Source organism: Mustela nigripes, chromosome X (genome assembly GCF_022355385.1).
Source record: "Mustela nigripes isolate SB6536 chromosome X, MUSNIG.SB6536, whole genome shotgun sequence".
In the NCBI taxonomy this organism is placed as follows: domain Eukaryota; kingdom Metazoa; phylum Chordata; class Mammalia; order Carnivora; family Mustelidae; genus Mustela; species Mustela nigripes.
This window is the reverse complement of record NC_081575.1, coordinates 108,891,707-108,913,292: the sequence shown is the minus strand read 5'-3', so window position 1 is coordinate 108,913,292 and position 21,586 is coordinate 108,891,707. Positions and strand designations below refer to the sequence as shown.

At 43.9% G+C, this 21,586-nt stretch overlaps 1 protein-coding gene across 2 annotated transcripts in view; it reads right to left on the bottom strand.

Moving 5' to 3' along the window:
• SH3KBP1 (SH3 domain containing kinase binding protein 1) overlaps positions 1-21,586 on the bottom strand; it is a 244,058-nt gene that overhangs the window by 184,854 nt on the left and 37,618 nt on the right. For both annotated transcript variants that reach the window (XM_059384727.1, XM_059384726.1), the window contains exon 2: positions 11,331-11,454. In XM_059384727.1, the coding sequence (XP_059240710.1) occupies positions 11,331-11,454 (124 nt within the window). The remainder of the gene's footprint in view (positions 1-11,330; positions 11,455-21,586) is intronic.

Genomic DNA, 21,586 nt, shown 5'->3' with positions numbered 1-21,586 from the left:
TCTAAGAATCTTCTGTAAAGAAATCATCAGAGTTGCAGAAAAGATTTATGAGCAAAAATAGCCAGCACAGAGTTACAATGGCAAGAAAAATTGGAACCTTAAATGGATTCTTTCCTTTCCAGCAAAGGCTCTCTCAATGAAGCTCAGAATTAAGAATATAAGAGGTTTGCCTTTTGATTTATAGGCACTCTCTCCTTTCTTCTCAAGAAATGAACAATAGACTGCCACAGTCAGTTTCCTACCATTCTCAAATCGATTCTCTAATATTTAGGTCATCCCAGCAAAAGAGTGTCTTTTTGATCCCTCAGACTCACTATCTCCTAGGCAACTGATTGAATGAAAAAAAATATAAGGCTTCACTGAGAAACATTATAATTTTTAAAGACTTGAATAAACAGAATGACACATCTTGTCCTTCAGCTGGGAGGGGGAGTGGCAGGGGATGTAAAAGGGAAAGAGACAGACAGACAGACAGACAGGCACAGCCAGATAGTGCATTAACAGCACTTTGTGTCGTAATCTTTAAAAAAAAAAAAGACCCAGCTTTATCGAGATATAATTTACATGCCATAAAATTTACCCGTTCTAGGTGTGTGATTAAATGGTTTTTCTAGAGTTACCAAATTGTGTGACCATCACAACAGTGTAATTCTGGAACAATTCGTCCCCGCAAAAAGAAACCTCTTGCCCACGAGCAGTCTACCTTCCATTCTAACACCCAGATCTGGGCAAGCACTAAGCTACTTTCCATCTCTATGGACTTGCCTATTCTGAACACTTCATACAAACGGCATCACGCAACAAACATATGTTCTTTAATGTCTGGATTCTTTAATTCAGCATCATGTTTTCGAGGCCCATGCATGTGGTGGCACGTATCAGTCCTTCACTCCCTCTTACTGCCGAATAATGTCCCACTGTGTGGAAAAACCACATTTTGTTCATCTGTTCAGTGGATGGACATTTGGGTTGTTTCCATTTGGGGGCCATTATGAATCATGCTGCTGTGAACATGAGTGTCCAGGTTTGAATGCAGACATATGTTTTCATTTCTCTTGGGTATGGAATGTTGGGCCATGTGCTAACTCTACTTAACAGCAAGAGGCATGGCCGGACTCTTTTCCAAATCAGCAGCACAAGTTCACATCCCCACAAGGAGTGTATAAGTTGTTCATAGAAATCCCTCACAAGCTTTTTAATTTCTCAAGGATTGGCAGTGAGGACCCCTTTTGAATTCCTCATGTTAGGATCTTAATCCTGCTCTCCTTTTTTTCATAATCAGTGTTAGCTAAAGTTTGTCAATTTGTTGACTATTTCAAAGAACCAATTTCTGATTTGAGTAATTCCTCTATTTTCCTATTCTCTCTTTCACTTATTTCCACTCTAATCATTATTATTTCCTTCTTCTGCCTGCTTCAAGCTTGGTTTGCTCTTCTTTTTCTAGTTTCTTTTTAAAATACTTTTTATTAAGCAATCTCTATGCTCAGAATGGGGCTTGAATTGAACTCGCTACCCTGAGATCAAGAATCACACGCTCCACCAACTGAGCCAGCCAGGTGCCCATCTTTTTCTAGTTTCTTAAGGTAGAAAGTTAGGGTACTGACAATCCCACTTCGGGCAGGTATTCAAAGTTAACGAAATCATGATCTCAAAGAGATACCTGTACCCCCGTATTCACTGCAACATTATTCACCAGAGCCAATACATGGAAACAACCTAAGCAAGTGATGAATGAATGAAGAAAATGTCACACAAGTACGTGCACACAAACACACATAATGGAATATTATTTAGCCATAAAAATAAGGAAATCCTTCAATTTGTGACAACATGAATGAAGCATCGAGGGCATTACGCTAAGTAAAAATGATAGAGAAAGACAAATTTTGTATCTTCTCCCATTAACAACTAAAAGAAAAGATAATTATGGGAGCTGAGAGATGTGTTAACCAACCTTATTGGGGAAATCATTCCACAATATATACATCTATCATATCATCACACTCTACACCTTAAACCTACACCTACACAACATTATGCATCAATTATATCTCAGGAGAGCTGGGGAAAGAAGTAAAGTTGGGGTTTGATTTGAAATCTGTTTTCTTTTTGAATACAGGCACATAAAAAAGCTGTCATTTTGCTCTAAGCAATGCTTTAGCTATATGCAGGCGATTTCTAGAGATTGTGTTTCCATTTTCATTCATTTCTAAATATTTCAAAATTTCCCTGGGGGATTCTTCTTTGACCCACTGGTTATTTAGGAGTATATTGTTTAATTTCCATATATTTGTGAATTTCCCAAATATCCTTCTGTTGTTAATTTCTAATTTAATTCCAGTATGGTTGGAGAACATACTTTGTATGATTTTAATCCTTTGAAATTTACTGAGCCTTCTTTTATGGCCTAACATATGGTCTATCCTCCATGTGCATCTGATCACTGGTAGCTTCATGGAAACAACACTTCATTATTATTGTCCATAAATCTAATTTCTTCCCAACATTCTGGGGTCTTGTCAGCAGTTTACCTCTTTTAATAACAACTACTACTGTATTCAGTGACTTCTGGTTCACTCTCTCACCATCCTCTGCCCCAAGCTTCATTCTCTTTCCTCGTTTTTATCCTGACAATTTCCTGAGGGAATTAACAAGAGTAGGCTCCTTATTTTATAGATGGGAAAAGAGAGTATAAGACTTGCCTAAAGGCCCAAAGAAACTGTGGGGGTGAAGCAGAAGTCAGGGCTGGAGTCCACCAACAGTGATTCTTTCTGCAACAAGGCCCTTCTACCACAGAGCTTATTCAGGTCTCCAGGAAACTACAAATGGAACAGCAGTTCACTCCTCCTCAGATATATTTCCTTGAGTGAGCACATGTGCGCGCCCTCACACACACGCGCGCATGCCCACACACGCGCGCATGCCCCCCCCCCCACACACAGCAGTTTCTGACTTTTCTCTATTTCCCTTCCTGGTTGGGGACCATGCCGATGGTCCATCTCACACTGCAGCTGGGCCCGCTGTCTGTCTGACCATGGGTTAGGAAGGTATGCCAGGAAATGTCCTCATTGTTCAGGGCACAATGGTCCCAGGGCCTCACAGGCACAAAAAAGCCATGAATCTGAAGACTAAATCGAAGCTGCAGGTAACATCAGGGGACCAGGCTGTGATGACAGACCAAAAAGTGTAATTAGAAGAAACTACAGGAGAAAAGCCTCCTTTTCCATGGCTTTCGACAAGTGAAGACAGTTGCCATCCGAATATAATACCTCTCATCAATTACCTTCAATCTATCAGCTTTCCACCTGGAATAATCTCCCTTGGGGAAAGAGAATCCCACGTGGGCCTTAGCTAAGTTCAGTCCCTCTGATCAGAGGGGTCCCTGGGCAGAGACTCCATGTCCTCCTCCCTGACATGTCAACAAGCTGGTCCCTGCACCAGGCCGAAGACTGGGGCACTTTCAGGGAGGGACCTCAGCCACCGCAGGAATCCTAGATTCCAGAAGCCTAAATGGCAGGCTATGTGGGTTTTCCTCACAGCACCACAAGTGGGTTCGTTACCTGAACTCACGATGGCAGCCTCTTTCACTAATAGGAGGAGAAAGCAAACAAACCTCTTCTTTATGCCCAGTCAGGGCTTTAATGGTATCAAGGAGAGCTAACATTCCCAGTTTTCGATCGAAGCAGGTAGAGAAGGTGAGGGGGACTCTCCTGACTATATGGGGCTACTGTTGTGTAATCATAAAATCCGCCCCTAGAATCCCAGTTCTGTCCTGACCCAAGTCCCAGGTAGAGCTGGCCGCGAGTTCACTGGGCCAGCCCCCTCGGCCCACTTTTCCTGCCAAAGCCCAGCCTAGGTGCCCTTCAACACAAGGACCCAAGAAATTAACAAGAGAAAAAAAAATCCCTTTCAGCTTGGCACTTGAAGACCTCCTAAAAGGACTGGTTTTCAAGTTTTAGATTCAGGGAATGTTCTCCCAGCCTCGCCCAACTTATGTTTTCATGGCCGCGGGCTTTAAAGGCTTGCTGAGCGTCTCTCACAGCACTGCTGCATTCGCATGGACACTGCCACGCGCTCACTTTAACACACTCTGTGCAAGGCCCGAACTGAAGATGAACTCAGAGATGCTCAGGCAGCTCCCTGCCCCAAGTTTTCAAGTTGGGTGCATCCTAACTAGTATTCAGTAAAATGTGGTCCAAGGATCGAACAGAAGTGGGTTTCCCTAACAGAGGACATCTGAGAGCCTATGACATGCTACGGTGATTGTCGGTGTCGAAGACCGGTGTTAGTGCAGGCTGTCGTAGCCAAAATTCATGTGTCCGGAGAGCCAATTTTTCTCCCCCTTTTGTCTCCTTATCACTCTTTCTCTTCGTCCCTCTTTTGAGGGATATTTTGCAGGGCCCGAACTCTGTGCAACGCATACTGGGAAATGCTGGCCTGGTGTCTATCTGAGCATGTCACACATGTTGCATGGCCTCCTCTCTAGGAAGTGGGAATATACAATAGCATCCCTTTTAGAACATGCCTTTCGACAGACAAACCCGGGACCCCCAAGGTCCAACCCAGAACAGATGAAAATAAGCATTGCCTACAACAGCACTGTCCTCGGAGCCTGGTGTGCTGGAGGGAGGTTGCATAATTCTAGCATTCTGTACCAGGTGAATTGTAAATGACTCTGTAACATGAGAAAACTGCAGTCATCCAGATTACATGGACTCTTTGCTTTTCAAAGTTACCAAGGCTTCAGGCCAGCAATGAAAAAACCAAAGAAAGAAGTCAGATTTACAAGTGGGTTATGCACTATGCAGTGTTTGAAATTCCAAATGCTTTTTCTCATAGAAACAAAGTCATAAGTGGTGATTAAGTTCTCAGACTAACCCACAGTGTAGCTAAAACACATCTGCAATGTCATCAACTAACAAAACCCTCAAAACAATGAAATTAAAGCAAAAACATTTTTATTTATTGAGAATACTCATGCTCAGTGGTATAATGAGGGGAGCACGGTGGGGTGGGGGTGGGTGGCTCATGCCCAGGACAGAAGGGGCTTCCTGTAGAGAACCGACAAATGATAATGAAGCTAGCAAAGTCAGTAGGCTCTTTATTTCACCACCTGCTGACAACTGAAAACAACATCAGTCATAAAATATTACTCCTTTCAAGAAAATTGGGTTCAACAAGAAGTAAAGAAGTAGTTAGGGGTATACCTGAAGCTACCTGGTAAGACTCTGGCTTACCTACAGGAATTTTAGTGGGCTTCTTCATTGTGTTCAAATCAGTATCTACACTTAGGGTCATGCCTACAGGAGTCCTTTTTTTTTGTTCCCCCCACGCTTATCGATGATGATCCTGGTCAGCGGGGATATAACAGATGGGACAAAGATGGGGAAACGGATTCTATGAGTTCAATGAACAAAAATTCGAAGAGAAAGGAAAGGAGCTAATGAGAACACATGTGTAATGTGAGAAGCTGTGGGTCTAAGACGGAATGGCAGGAGCTGAGAACACCAAAAGTCAGAGGAACCAAAGACATCTCCCGCAGGCAGAAAGAAAAGGTGGGCAGGAGGAAGAGTTTCCTAGGACAACCACCAGGTGGAGCCACCACCGTAGAACCCCTCTGTGGCTGTCCTCTGTATGGACTTGGGTGGAAACCCAGCAGGAACATTCCAGAGGTCACTAACTCCTCTAGTGTTAACACCTTGGAACCAGAACACAGAGATTGAAAGGAGATAAATATAATACAAGAAAATTTCTTAAAGTTCCATATAAAAATATATGGAAAATAGACAATGACCACACCCACTTGGAAGGGCATTTTCCACCCATTTCATCATCACCCCTAGATCCAAGAGGCAGTACTACTCTGATAAGAGAGTAAGTAGGGGCAACATACTCTAACATCAACTACCAGTCCCACCAAGCCCATAACACAGGCTCCCAAGAGAACCCATCAGTAATACAGCCAGGGATCAATTACTTAACAAAATCTCTTTATGGTCCCTTTACTCTCAAACTTTCAAGAATGAAGGCCCCCTGGGAAAGAAGATGATAAATGCACACACAGACACATTTATACAGATGTATGTATTATTGAATTGCTATAAAATTATATCCATCCAGGTTTGCTGCCAGGTGGCCAGCTTTATTTTCATCTCCCCATTACCACCAGCTCAGGTGATAGCCAAGAGCTTCCACACAACAGTAATGCCTTCTCTTAACTTCCTACTCTTCCATCTGGCCATAAAAGCCAGCAGTTCAGGTAAAATCAACAGGTGATGCAGAGAGTTGGAGAAAATCTGACCCAACATGCCACATTTTCAGATCCCTAGGTAACCAGGGTGATTCACATCTGTTCCTCCAAAAGGAAATTTGAAAGGAAAAAAGTCTTGTTTCTATAAACCGATTCCCAGATCTTGCATCTACCTTAAACAACAAAGCACTGGAAAACCAAAGCAGTTGACATTTTCTTTATTAAAGACACACTTTTTCCATCCTTCGTTTACAGTTTCATTTCAAACAAAGATCTCACAGCCTATCGAGGGAACCAGGCCACCTCCTTGGAGCCAACCCAGAGTTCCACAGCAGCACGTGCACCTTCGCACGCATGCGCACTCACGTCCTGACAGACAAGGCAACACGTACCTCGAGAATGTTACTCTGAGGAGCCAAGCAAAGGCTAAAGAAATGGGAGCTTGAAAAAACATTTCCCCTTCAGTCGTCATATCTGTTCAGGGACTGCAATAACTGGTGCTGGGGGAAAAGGAAGATAAACATTCGGTACAATTCTTCTGACAGCTATAGGCAGCAGACCAAAATGGAGAGGCCTTCCATGTGGCAAACACTAGGCCCATATCATGCTGGGGTGGGGGGCATGTATACATCACCCATCCACACACAAAATGAATTCTGAAGAATTTCTACATTAACTTTTAAAGCACCAGAGTGTCACCAGAGGCAGAGCAGCTGTCGGTTCCTCTGTCAAGGACAACTTTTGAATGAAACGTGTCTGAAGGTTTCACTAAACACACGCGAAATGAGCCCACAGATTCATGTTCTACAATCCAAGTCATATCCACATGGCAACTCTGAGAGCAACCCTCCCCCAGCTCAACTTGAATCTCATCTTGTAACGTCAGGGCTACACCTGTTATAGATAATATCTTTGAGACCATCAGATCTTCCAGCATTAATCCCTGGAAAGGGCAGTAAAATGCAGATGCACAACAAACCTTAAATAAAGATGGTAAAAGCAGTTTATCTTTCAGAAGGCAGATGCCAAAGTAGCAGAGCGACTTAAAAAGATGATCATAAAAGACATTTTATATTAGGAGAGCATAATAATAATAATAGTAATAATAATAATAATAATAATAGCAAAGAATAATAAATGTGCAAAATACAATAGAGACTTACCAAACACTGAATTCATGATAAACTGGAAATAGAAACAAGGACACATAAAGCCAACCAGAAACCCGCGGAGTGGCTTCACATTCAGAATGACAGAAATAAATAAGAGACATATCCCCAACTTGCCATAAAAAAGATTTAAGAAATGCATACAGCTTTCTTAACATTTCCCACAGGATACAACAGACTGCAAGGGCTTGTAGGCAGGACCGGCTGGTGTTCATCTAGGGCTTCTATCTGTCCCAGCACCAAGCACAGGGCCAGTAGACGTGCGCTGCTAAACGTTCATTCATTAGGATGCAGGTAAAAGTGAGGAAGGAACAATAGCCCAAATCCTGGGTGGCAGGGGGTTCTGAGAGAGGCAGCTTCCCCATGAGGTCTGCTAAAGAAGCAAAACCTGAGGAACTAAAGCCCCGAAATAGAAGCCGGTCCTTACAAAGGCCCGTGCAGTATTGATTACAGGCTGGATACTGGACCTCTCACATAACGCAAGTTGCTTGGGAAACCCTTCTGAGGATGAAAGCAAATGATTTTTTCTTTCCTTTAATTCAAGTAGAAATGGACAAAATCCTCCTTGCTCCTTTTCAAGTATGTGTCGAATGTATTTGCTTATTGACTGTGAAAATATCCACTTTGTTCAGTTTTGTTTTTAAACTCAAGGTTTGAATGTTTTTTCAAAAAAAAATTCCTCCATACATCAATATTTCAATTTAGGAGTGTGCATCGTTTTTCTATATGGGCTTAATGAGAGAAGAAACAAAAGAATAAATCATTCTCAGAAGGAAACAGACAATCTTTTTCTGTCTGGTTCATGAGAATGTCATTTGGCTCCAAGAAAAACTTTCAGATTGTCTGGCTACAATTTGTCAGCATTCTGGAATCTGGGGTAACTTCAGGATATATACAACATCCATGCTACAAGTGTAAATGAAAAATGACTTCTTGCCCCTTGGAAAAAGCTTATTTTAAATGGAAATCTCCTTCACCGTGACTCGGGTAAGGCCCAGAGACATGGCCAGGGGTGAGAGCAGACACAAATGTCCTCACAGCCCTAATGCCTGGAATGTACAGCTGATGGCAGCCAGGCCATCTGGAGGAACTGGGGAGCTGTTCTCCCTCTCTCCCTCTGCCTGTCTTTCTCAATTTCAGTCACATCTTTTTCTCAAATGAAAAGCTCATGGAGTCCTTCCAGTATCTCCCTAAATCAACTCTGTAGAAATTTGCAAAGGTTAAAGTTGAAAACTGAAACTAATCAGTCCCCAAATGGTTTCCATAGTCCTGGCTTTTTCTCAGGGCTACTACTAGCTTCCTTCAAACCTAGGGTGGTTCTTGACCTTGTATGGGGGCCTGAGGAGGGCAAGGTCATCCCACACTTTTGGGTGAGCTCATCCCACAGAGGTGAGGTAGTACAACCCACTTGCCATTACTGCAAAGTGGGGCATGTCCCCAAGCTGCTGGCCACAAGTGGGCTAACTTCCTCAGCTAAGTCTATCTCAAGTTCAGGACCCAGTGAAGTAGTTCAATTTCAGACTCATAACAGATTTTGATCTTTCTTTATTAAAATAAAAGAACCCATGTTAATTCTGTTGAATTCTCCCAGGGTCCCAGGGTGAATCACAAGGTGGACTCAAACACCCAAAGAGGGAGACCATGTTAATGAAACAAAGCAGCCTGTTACTAAACTCTGAAAGCAACTGCCCTCCATAACAACAGCAGCAGACAAAAACATCAAGAGATTTCTCGGGACAAAGCTTGGTGGAAACAAAGGAAAGGAGAAGACTTGGGTCATTGACAATAACTCATAAAACTTGAAAAATTAGTTGCATGGAAGTGTTTACAGTAACCAGAAACATCCCACAGATTTAGCCTCTGATCCTAGTTTTAAGAGGGGAAAAAAGTGGTTTTTCATTGATTTGGGGTGGGAAAAAAATGTAGCTTTTGAGCTCAGCACAATGAACTATTTATCTGGCCTGACAAGGCCAATCAATCCACCCCGCTGTTTATTATAAGGAGTAGTAGGATACTGTTAGTATTGACGGGTGGGGGCAGGGCCAAACACGGCGCTGGCCCTGGGTACACAATGCTTCCCTTCAACTGGAAATTGATGTTTGGCCCAGGTGACCTGGGGGTCAGTGTGAAGACTGGGACAGAATGAAGATGGTATTTTATGTGTTTCCTATTTACAGAACGCCTCCATGGGCTAAGGTCTCGGATCTACCAGCAGATTCATTACATAAAATACCCGAGAGTCAAAGGTTGGTCATAATCAGGCTGTGGGCCTAAAAGGAAGGACACCCCCCCGCGCCGTTAGTACCTTTTTCTGGATCATGACAAATTCTGGGGAGGACCTCAGAGGCCAGATTTTTAGTTGTAAAGAGGCAATTATCTGAAAAGTTTGATTCCTTCTTTGATTTAAAGTTCTCAGGTAATTTTTACCCAACTCATCTGGATAATTACCTTAATTCCTTAACTTAATTAATTCCTTATCTTGTTAAGTTAATTAATTACCTTAATTCTCTTATTTACTTTACACAAGCAGGGCTGGCAGGAGAAGCCTTGCGGCTCGTCACCACGTGTGTGCCTGTCCTTGGCTCACTGGCCCAAGAAGCCTGAGGAGGAACAAGAGAGGCTCGGGGCAGCAAGCAAGGGTTGGGAATACAGACAGACACACTGACTTCTAACTCTCTGAAACCCAGGAAGGCAGGCCTCATGAGTTCTGGAACTTATTTGCAAGAATGCAGGAGGCGCTTTAGGGGACAACTATAGTCTGACAGCAAAGTATGCTTCATTCTTAACGTGGGAAACCCCCTGCATTGGTAGGATGGGCTTTAAAAAAAAAAAAAAAGAAAGAAAGAAAACAAGAAAAGAAAGAAAATCCTATAGCTGCTAACCAGCGTGGGCCTCCAGCCAATACTTCATCTGAATAATTAAAAAAGGAAATGTAACCCGGGGCAGCTGGAGGGGGAAGAGGAAGAGGCAGGAAGGAAGAGAGACACAAAGCTAATGTCTCAAGCTCTATGATCAATGGACAGTTTATTGGACAAATTCTTATGCTGTCTAAATTTTATGAAAGATTAGCTGTTCTTCCCTGTGGTTATGTAAACTTGCCATCTTTTTTCTTTTTAATGGAACTCTTTGCTAATACATTTCCTGCTCCTGCTTTTGAACAGCTCTATATTTCTCTTTAAGGAAGTAATCAGCCCATGAAAAGCCTGCCACCGAACGCTACCCTGCCCCTGGGCCTGCTCTGTGTGAGCGTAGGGGCAGGAAAAGCTGAGGAAATCTCGAGGGACCACAGGAGAAGTGAGTTGAGCCCTCTCTTGTCTCTCTCAAACAGCAGTGACATGAAGGCTGGGTGTGGGAGAAAACAAAACCCCAGCGAGCTAATACCTGAGAATCTGCCTTGAGGTCTCAAACCAGGCAGACAAGATGGTTAAAGTTCCCTTAGTGAGAGCGATGTCTGAGCTCTATCTGTGCACATCTGCCTCCTAAACCTAGAGAGACACGGTCTGTGTTTGGGAGGCCAGCAGGCAGAGAGAAAGACCCATATAGAGCCTGCCCTTAAATTAAAAACAGAGCATGGCCAGACACGCACAGCTCAGCATGCGCCATAGCATTCTCTAAAGTCACCTTTCATCTGCAAAAATAGATATGAAAGTGAAAGCTAATGTCCTAGGAAAATCATCATTTGCAAATCTAGTCTACTTTCTTGTGAAAAAAATTGCATTCATTCCCTTTACTATAGTCATTACATTGTTACTCGCTGTGTGTGTGTGGGGGGGGGGGGTGCCCAAATTATACGAGAAAACAAAAGGCAACTCTCATTCAATTTTTCAGCAATTCAGAGTTTGACACAGTTCACCCGGAAGTTTCCAGTTTGGGTTTGTGTGTGGGGAGGGGTTTGTTCTTCTTTTCCATACCTCTCTTATTGGTTCTTAGAATTGTTTCAGAAGATAGCAGAGCATTTCCGCTGGACACTTCGTGCATGGGTTTTTCTGGAGCTTTGCTGGAGAGAGGGTCTTTCTTCATTTCTTTCTTTATTTCCTGTGAGGATAAAAGGCAAACAAGACTGTTGTTTGAAATTTTAAAATGGCTCTTCAGCTATGTTAAGCTTCAGCTTTCTGGAAATGAACTCTAATGACTTCAACTCGGTATAACATGGTGTTTGAAGAATACCATTTCCGATGTTGTTGTGGCTTGTTTTCCTTCCATTTATTACTGAAGCACCTGCTCCCGTAAAGTAAAATGATGTCCACTATGGTGACATGACCTCATGTGACTCTGACCAGAAAGTCATAGTGACCAGAAAGGGAATACCGCACAGCTCCAAGTGACAGCCTGTCCTACTTTTTGAACAGGGACAAGCTTTGGCCAGGTAGAGTCACACCCTAAGAGCCTTCTGGTTTCTCTCCTTCCCAACAGGGGGTTAGAGAAATATATTCTCAAATCGCCATTGTCTCACAATTATGCTAAACCCAAAAGAAGGGGACTTAAAGTTCATTTATACTCATCAAGTTCCTCTGGGTCTCTTTAACTCTTGACAAAGAAAAATGTAAGAAGGACAAACAGAAATAAAGATCATCATTCTAGGTCAGAGGTCAGCAGACTATAGCCCACCACGTTTTTATAAATTAAATTTCATTACAACATGACCACCTTTATCCGTTAAAGAATTTTCTAAGGCTGTTATGATGGCTGAACTGAGTATTTGGATCAGAGATCAAAGCATAAAATACCTGGCTCTTGATGCAGAAAGTTTGCTCTAACTGGTCTCTTTTCAAAGATCCATTAAAGGGGGTGCCTGTGTGGCTCGGTTGGTTAAATGTCTGCCTTCAGCTCAGGTCATGATCTCAGGGTCCTGGGATCGAGTCCTGCCTCTGGCTCCCTGCTCAGTGGGCAGTCTGATTCTCCCTCTGCCCTGCCCCTCCCTGCTGCTTGTGTGCGTGCTAGCTCTCTCTGTATATATTGCCAATAAAAAAAATAAAATAAAATCTTTTTAAAAAGCCATTAAGATACAGAATTTAGGGGTGCTTGGGTGGCTCAGTGGGTTAAGCATCTGCTTTCGGCTCAGGTCATGATCTCAGGGTCCTGGGATGGAGCCCCTGCATTGCATAGGGCTCCCTGCTGAGTGGGGACCCTGCTTTTCCCTCTCCCTCTGCCCCTACCCTTGCTTGTGCTCTCTCTCTCAAATAAATAAAATCTTTTTTAAAAAGATACAGAATTTAAAGAACTGATGGCTGAAACAATTACTCTAATAATTAACATAATTATTTTTGAAAGCATCAATAGCCCAAAATGATAGTAACTCACAAATTGCAGGTCTGGAGCAGAGGGTTACCAGGCCTGTCTGAATCCATGATTAATTACACCAACGCAGGAAAAAGCGAAAGCTAAGTGGCTAGACTCAGAGCATGGCTGAGCGGCAGGAAGGACGATGTGTTCTTTAGGAAGAACATGGGGCAAGAAATGGAGATGGGCTCTTTCTATGGAATAAACATGAAGAGAGCAAATTAGGTAGGGGGCTGAGATTCAGTCTGGGCAGAGTGCAGAGGCAGAAAGAAAGGAACAAAAAGGGTTGTCAAAACACAGCTACTGGCCAGCAGCTTCCTACACACCCGGGTGTTAGTTACCGTACCCAATTCCCCAACTGCTGGCCCAGTTCACAACAGCCTCACCCTCCCTCCCTCACCAGGGCGCCACCGGAAATCAACAACTGTGGCTGGCACTTTGCTGGGTTCAGAGTTTCAGCTGGCGTCCCAGGCCAACCCAGCACAAAGCTGTGTGCACGCGTGTGTATGTACACGGACTCCCACCTCGGCAGCCGTGGCACCTGCTAGAACAGCAGTTGCCGGGGGTTTCTATAGCCTCACAGGCAGATGGCATCAGGGGATAATCTGCAAACATTGGCCGCCTGAGCCACATGATGGAATGCTTTCTTAGTGATGGCTGCCAGGATGCTATGGCTTGAGAAGTAAAGAAAACAAGCCACCACGGGGGCTCATTCCCCAGAGGTTGCTTCTTTGGGGGGAGAACAGTTGCTCAAACCTCCCTTTCCGCTGCAATGTGGATATGACTGTGCTCACACAGACCTCCCAGCTGGACACAACATAACATGGCAATACAACATCCAAGGTCACCAAGGACTAATTCAGAGAAATTCAGTGGGTTGTGGGCGACATGCCAAGCATCTGCTTAGCACTTACTGCTAAAGGCATGCAGTTGGGGAACGGTCAGGGAGGGACAAAAGTCTGAGAGACTGGCATGATCACTGAGGAGAACTTTAGAAGCTGTGACTGGTTTTTGTTTGTTTGTCTGCCTGTCTGTCTTTAAGTAATCTCTGTACCCAGCGTGAGGCTCAAACTTGAGACTCCAAGATCAAGAGTCACATGCTCCAGCATCAGCCAGCCAGGCACCCCTAGAACTTGTGATTGTTAAGAATACTCAAACCCGGGGTGCCTGGGTGGCTCAGTGGGTTAAGCCTCTACCTTTGGCTCGGGTCATGGTCCCAAGGGTCCTGGGATCAAGCCTCACATCCGGCTATCTGCTCAGTAGGGAGCTTGCTTCCATTCCTCTCTCTCTGCCTGCTTCTCTGCCTACTTGTGATCTCTGTCAAATAAATAAATAAAATCTTAAAAACAAAGAATACTCAAACCCAAGGCTTCAGAGAAGCACCCTGTGAGGTTGGAAGGACCAACCTGATCAAGCAAGTGCTTAAGGGCTAAGACAGCAGCACCAGAGAGAGGCTGGTTCATAAAGTCCAGATTCTACTGTCCCCTCAAAGACTGTTTATATTTGCCACACACAGAAGCCTAACAGTGACCACATTTCTTAAGTTCCTTCTTAGATGGAAGCAGGGAGGAGACAAAACTTAAAATATGCCCCATATTTTTCCAGAGAAACAAGACACACAGATACAGCAGTGCCCCATGTAGACTCTTCACCTGTACAACACCCAGGTACACAGGCTCAGTGTTTCCCCAGACTCAACATTTTCTCTCTGACCTGCTTCTTTTCTGGAAGGGAGGGGAGCTATCTTGCTTGAGAGCCCATCATCCACCCATTTACGCAGGCTGGAAAACTCAGTGTTAACCCCCATACCTAACCAGTCACCCAGTTGGGCTCTATCTACTTCCTCAACCTCTCAGTTTCTCTCTGTTCCTCCTATGCTACCTTAAAACTATGAATACTGGGCAAAGAACTCAAAGAGATGTTTCTCCAGAAAGATGGACATACAGCCAGTAAGTACACAACAAGATATCCAACATCATTAACCATTAGGGAAATGCAAATTAAAACGATAATGAGATGCTCCTTCATACCCACTAAAATGCCTAGTAATTTTTTTAAAAAGGAAAATAGTGTTGATGAGGATGTGGAGGAACTGGAACCATTGTGCATTGCTGGTGGGAATGGAAAATGATGCAGCCACTGTGGAAAACAGTATGGGAGTTCCTCAAAGTTAAACACAGAACCGTGTGACCAAGCAATTCCACTCATAAGTTACATACCTGAAAATACTGAAATCAGGGACTCAACATTTACGGCAGTAGCCAAAAGGTGGAAACAACGTAAGTGTCCCACAACAGATGAAAGGATAAACAAGATGTGGTATATCCACACAACAGAATATTATTCAGCCTCAAAAAGGAGTCGAGTTTCAAGACATTCTACAACAGGAATGAGCCTAGAAACCATTATACTAAGTGAAATACACCAGACATAAAAGGACAAATATTGTATGATTCCACTTATATATTGCAGCTAGATGAGGCAAATTCATAGAGATGGAAAGACTGCAGGTTACCAGGAAGTGGTAGGGGGAATGGGAGTCAATATTTAATGGTTACAAAGTTTCCATTTGGAGTGACTAAAAAGTTTTGGATAGAGATAAGGACAATGGTTGCACAACATTGTTCATGTAGCTAATGCCACTGAACTGTACATTTTGAATGGTTAAGATGGCAACTTTTCTGTTATATGTAATTAACCACAAGAAAACAAACACATGAACACCAGCTAACAGGGGAACACTTGCCATGTGCCCAGGCTGCTCTCAGAGCTTCACCTGGATGGCAATTTGTAGTCTGCACGACAACCCTATTCCCCAATGACATACACAGCAGGACATGGAGTGCTGAGAAAGCCTGCCAAACAAACAGGAGTCAGAATCGGAACCCAACCCATCTCATTTCAGAACGCATCTCTCAACCACTCTTCCTGAGTCCTGCCAGAGTGGCCATGACGTCTCTGTGTCTATACACTGCCGCCAGAGACGCTCTCCAAAAACAAATGTATGCTCTTGTCACTCCTCTGTGGAAATCCCCCAGTTACTTCCAAAAGACCACAGGACAAACCCTTTCATTTAAAAACTTTTTAAATTGCCCAGCAAGCCCCAAATCCCCGCATGCTGGATTCTGGCTCAAACTGTCAGCCGCACGCGCTGGCCCAACGGTGCTCATTACCAGGCCCACGTAACAAGGGGTTGCACCTCTCTACCAACACCTTGACTTTCATAGACATCTGATGTCCTGGACTCCTATTGGTAGGCTCTAAAAATAGGCAACAATGCTGGCAATGACACAACCTTACAAGGGCAAAGGCTTAGAGAAATGAAAGTGTTTCAGCAGATATTTCTTCACTTGATCCTCACAGTAACATTTTCATTATGTTATTGGGGAAAAAAAAGTAATAAAACCCTGATTCTGCCAGACTGACAGATTTTTGCATTCAAGAACCATGAGACCCAGAGAGGATGTAAGAGCAGCCAAAAGCCACAAGGCTAATCAGGGGCATAGTGGGTCATGGGACCCACCTCTGCACCTTCTGGGCAGGGCTGTCCTGCTACACCTTGCCTCCAAGGAAGAGTTAGTGCCATGGCTATAAAGGGGAGACTCAAAATCACCCCACCTGGGGCTCCAGTGGAACACTTCCCTTCCCTCCACAGCTGAAGAATATAAGGTACTACTTTATCCATAAATCTACCAGTACTGAGGCCCCAATCCTTTAAGTCCTTTCTCAGGCACACATAAAAGCTCTTTGCTGCAGAGGAGGGTGGGCTTGGCACTGGAGTAACTCCTGCCTGCCTCCAGCTGCCAGCATCTGGTTACCTGGAGCTCTCCGAGGTTCTGATCCAGGTCATGGGACTCTGGATTTCCTGGGTCTGAGTGTTCTAAGCCCCCAACCCTCAATCTCCATTTTATAACACTAGGCTTATATTTTAAACCATTGTGGAGAACCAGGATCCTACTATCCTCATGGTAGAGGCCACACCCCAGCCCAAAGGCCATGGGGACTTATAGAAATTCATACATCCCCACATATATAAATTAGCAATGACTGGGCTTGCTTTAAAACCCTACAAAATCATCAGGGTATTGACAAATCTCTTTAAGAGGTAAAGGAAACCCAGCTTTTCCTTATCCTAAATCTGATGCTTCAACAGTGGAAACTCATCATTACAGTAAAACTGAGGCCATCAGTAAGATACCAACGCTGTGGTAACACTCGAGCTATGTCACAAGGGCAACGTGACTGAAGGAAGAGGAGAATTTGTACCATTCCTGTTTCACAGAGCACTATGTTGATCAGAGCCCAAGATGGCTCACCCACATCTGGAGGCCAAAAAGCCCCAATGATGCCACTCTAGCAAAAATCTGTCATGACACATTTAGCAGGCTGCAAACAACAGCCTCACTGAGCAAAGGCATAATTTGTGCACAACTGGGAACTAGATGAGCATGGTCGGCTTTGTGTTAAGTGGAGTTGCCTGAATGTGGCTGGCTGCTGAGCTAAGCTGGCTTTCCCTCTTTTCTACTCAGTCTCCCCATTCATCACATACGAGACAGGTGCTGGGGTGGGGGGTGGTGGATGGCTTGGTTGAACCTTAACTTCTTTCAATTAACTGAAATACTCCCCAGTAAAACAACAGTGAAGGTCCAGTCTGGGGGTCCTTCCCTCCTCTCATCCTACCACCAACCTGGATACAAGTTAAGAAGCAGGCCTCACAGTAAACGGGGAGACTGATGGTGTGAGTCAAACAAAACCAAACAAAACAGAAAACAACTCATGTCGGCATCATCATTGATTAGGTGGGTGACCTGGGGGCAATACTGAAAGCCTCTAAGCAGCTCCCCTGTCATCTCTAAAAGATCTAACCCTAAATGCTCTGGCACCATCACAGAGTTGTCTTCGGGGTCAAAGAGTAAACCAGGGAGCAGCATACAGGTTGTTTCTTGTCATTATTAATGCCATCATTAAACAGCAAGAGCTATAAAAAAGAAAAACACTTAACAAAACAGAGGAAGCTCGCCACCAGAATGTTCAGTGAAAGAAGCCAGACTGAGAAGACCCCATGCTCTACGCTCCTGTTATGTGAAGCTCAACCATAGACAGAGCTTATCAGTAGTGAGAGATCACCAAAGGGCAGTTGCCCTTGGGAAGGTAATGACCAGGAGGATGAAGAGGTTCTGCAATCTGGTCTGGGTGACGGTTGCACAGGCGTATACACACCCACACCTTCATGGAGCTGTGTTTGCGTGTAAGATCTCCACACTTCACTGTATGCTGTTTTCACTTCAAGTAACAACATGAATGCTAAAGCCAGAAGACAACACATTTTTAAAAAATGAAATGTGCTAGTATTTCATCCTAGAAGGTCAAAAACATGAAAAGCTAGTGCTTGGGTGTCTTAAAATTCATCTCAGGGGAAAGCTTCCCGGGATCAACGTCAAGGGCACAAGTAGTTGGAATGCACCAGATGCTGCTTACCAAGTGGGTGAGCCAAGGGGTGACTCATGTAATTGACACAATCAGCCAAGTGGATCCCCTCCCTCCACGGGATCCTTCCTCTCCACCTCAGCTGCTTGCCTCACATCTTAAACTATTTCCTTCTCTCCTACCCCCAGCATTACAGGCCCACAGACTGGGCTGGTGCCGCTGACACAGGGGGAGGCCGGTGCTGTGCCAACCTGCAGAAAACACTGGTCCTGGGCTTCCCCATGTCTTAGCGTGAGCCTGGACAGAGTCCTCTCAGTTCAGGGTAGAAGCAGGGCAGGGGGGAAAAGGGAGTCATTCATCAGCCTGCCCTCAAACCTGGTCTGTTTCTTTCTCCAGGTAAGGCTCCCTTCAGGGCAGGGTGTGGCTGTGGTATCCCAGTTGTGCCCCCTCCACTCTTCATGGAAAACCTTTTAGCAAAATTAGCCCTGGCAGGAGACAAAAGCAAACCCTTACACCAAATGTACTGCAAGAGAGTTCTGAAGATACGGAATCCTAAAATAGCATACTGCCCACCCCACCCAAGCGTACTCTCTTCCTGCTTGCCCCCCATAGAAAAGGCAAAATTGAGGAGCAGTCACCCCATGAACATTGGCTGCTTGCAGAGCCTGGGATTTCCCAGCATTTGGCAGCCTTCAGAAAAGGCTAGTCAATCTCCAGACACCTGGGAAGACACCGCAAGTATCTTGAAAGCAAATAGCAGAGCTCCAGGAGAGCTTCAGCTGTAAGATTCTGTTTCGCTAAAAAAGATGTATCTCACTGTCACAATTTAAAAACATCAATGTTGGGGCACCTGGGTGGCTCAGTGGGTTAAAGCCTCTGCCTTCGGCTCGGGTCATGATCTCAGGGTCCTGGGATCGAGCCCCACATCGGGCTCTCTGCTAGGTGGGGAGCCTGCTTCCTCCTCTCTCTCTCTCTGTCTGCCTTTCTGCCTACTTGTGATCTCTGTCTGTCAAATAAATAAATAAATAAAATTTTAAGAATAAAAAAAAATTAAAAATAATCAATGCTGTTGAACCATGAAATGCACCAACTTCATTAGGAAGACAAAGAATACACACACACACACACACACACACATACACTCACACATAAAAACATCTGAAAATATGGCAAAATATGAGGATTTGGTAAATCAAGGGGGTGGACACACTGGTGTTTGCTATTCAGTTTATGCCTCTTTCTCATGCTTGAAATATTTCATCATTTCCCCTAAAAATTACATAGTGAACCCATGCCAGTATCTCATACCACAATGGTTTTCTTATACTTAGCAAAATATGTTCCCACTTAGAAAAGTGCTCTGACATATCACTGACCTACGATCTTTTCATCTCAAAGCTAACAAGGTTCTTTTTTTAAAGTAACAGGATATCTACTGTCATGTTTCTATGTAAATCTTCAACTACATGTTTGTAATATCATACATTTGCAGTATTATCTCCCAATAATCACTGATAACACAAGCCCAGGAAGGAGTTCTTGACCAGCAGGGTGGGAATAAACGTTGAGAAGAGTTCAGGAAGTGCCACAGGCTGGACAAAGATAAGAACAGCTTCCTTTGTGTCCCAAAGAGGTAACACAGCTTCCTGATATATGCACAATGTGATTACCAGCATGAGAGCCAGTGCCTTTACAACTGCCTGTGCCCTGCTAAACATCTAGATTATTACCAGTGGATCAAAGGGTATCAATACCAACCAGTTGTTTGGACATGCTTTAGTACTAAAAAGCACTTAATAACTATCTGTCAAATGAATGGCCAATTTAGCAGAGTGTTATGGGCAGGACACCTATTACAGACAAGGGGTATTATTTCCAATTCAGCCCAAAGCTATGACAACATGGAAGTCTCTATCATACCCACTGGATCACAACCAACTTCTCACCTGCCAGGATAGGGTTTGGTTTAAGAGCAGTAGGAAGGAGATACAGTAAGAAAATTCACACACCACCTCATTTTCTTTAAATAAGCAATACCTATTTCTTTATTAAACTGGGAATGTTATGGGGTGCCGGGGTGGCTCAGTCAGTTAAGTGTCTGCCTTCGGCTCAGGACATGATCCCAGGGGCCTAGGATCAAGCCCCACATCGAGCTCCCTGCTGAGCAGGAAGCCTGCTTCTCCCTCTCCCACTTCCCCGTTAGTGTTCCCTCTCTCACTGTGTCTCTCTCTGTCAAATAAATAAATAAAATCTTAAAAAAAAATAAACTGGGAATGTTAGACATTCAAAATAAATTTACACATTCTAAAATGAAACCTTAAAAGCACTAGAAGAAACCATGAGAGAAATAGTTAATGATCTCAGAGCGGGAGAGAGGATTTGACACTCTGCCACAGAATCCAGAAGCTGCAGAAGAAAAGACTGGTGAGTTACGGAAAACTACAACCACAAAAGAGACAAAACCAGAAAAAAAGAAAGGAGATTCATCAACAAAAGTCCAGGTGCGGGAGCGTTGCCTGTTAGAGAGAACACCTTCTACAGAGTGTAGGCAAAGAGATCAAGAACCCAACAAAAAGAGCAAAGGACAATTCATAGGGAAAAAATGACTCCACCGCATGAAAAGATGGTTAACCACACTCATAAGAGAAATGCAAATTACGGTGGAATTCATGTGATAATATCTGTGCAGTGCTCACTGGACAAAAAGACCTGAATCGTTTTGGCTGCACCCCTATACTGAAAGTGCAGAGCTTACACCTACTGTCTTACCGCGCTCACACCAGTCATCTTGAGGGTCCGGGCCCTCTCAGAGCACTGTCTGCTCTCACAGCATGTAGCACGGCGCCCCGCACACAGCTGCTATCCATGCAAAGAATAATAAGTATAGAGGGCAGGAAGCACAAAACTCTCCAGAAGCAAATAGTCTAGATAAGAATGTATATAATCTTGGGGTGCCTGGATGGCTCAGTGGGTTAAAGCCTCTGCCTTTGGCTCAGGTCATGATTTCAGGGTCCTGGGATCAAGCCCCACATCGGGCTCTCTGCTCAGTGGGAAGCCTGCCTCCCTTCCTCTCTCTCTGCCTATTTGTGATCTCTGTCAAATGAATAAATAAAATCTTTAAAAAAAGAATGTATATAATCTTTACTATGATAAGATCTCTTTTTTCCCTTGAAATTAAATATCATAAATCTTCTCAGTGGATCTTTCTGATACCCAGTGACCTTATTAGTGCAAAAAATCTTTTTTTTTACCTGATTGGCAACAATAGAAACAATATAATTTTAGTTGTGGCGTAGAAAAAGATACCCTCTCATGCTCTCCAAAGAGTATGAATTGATATAAAAATCGGGACAACCCCTGTGGGAAGCAATGTGGCAATTACCTATCAAAAATTTAAATGTCTCTGCCTTTTGACTCAGTATTTCCACTCCTAGGAAATTAAACTACATGTATACTCACA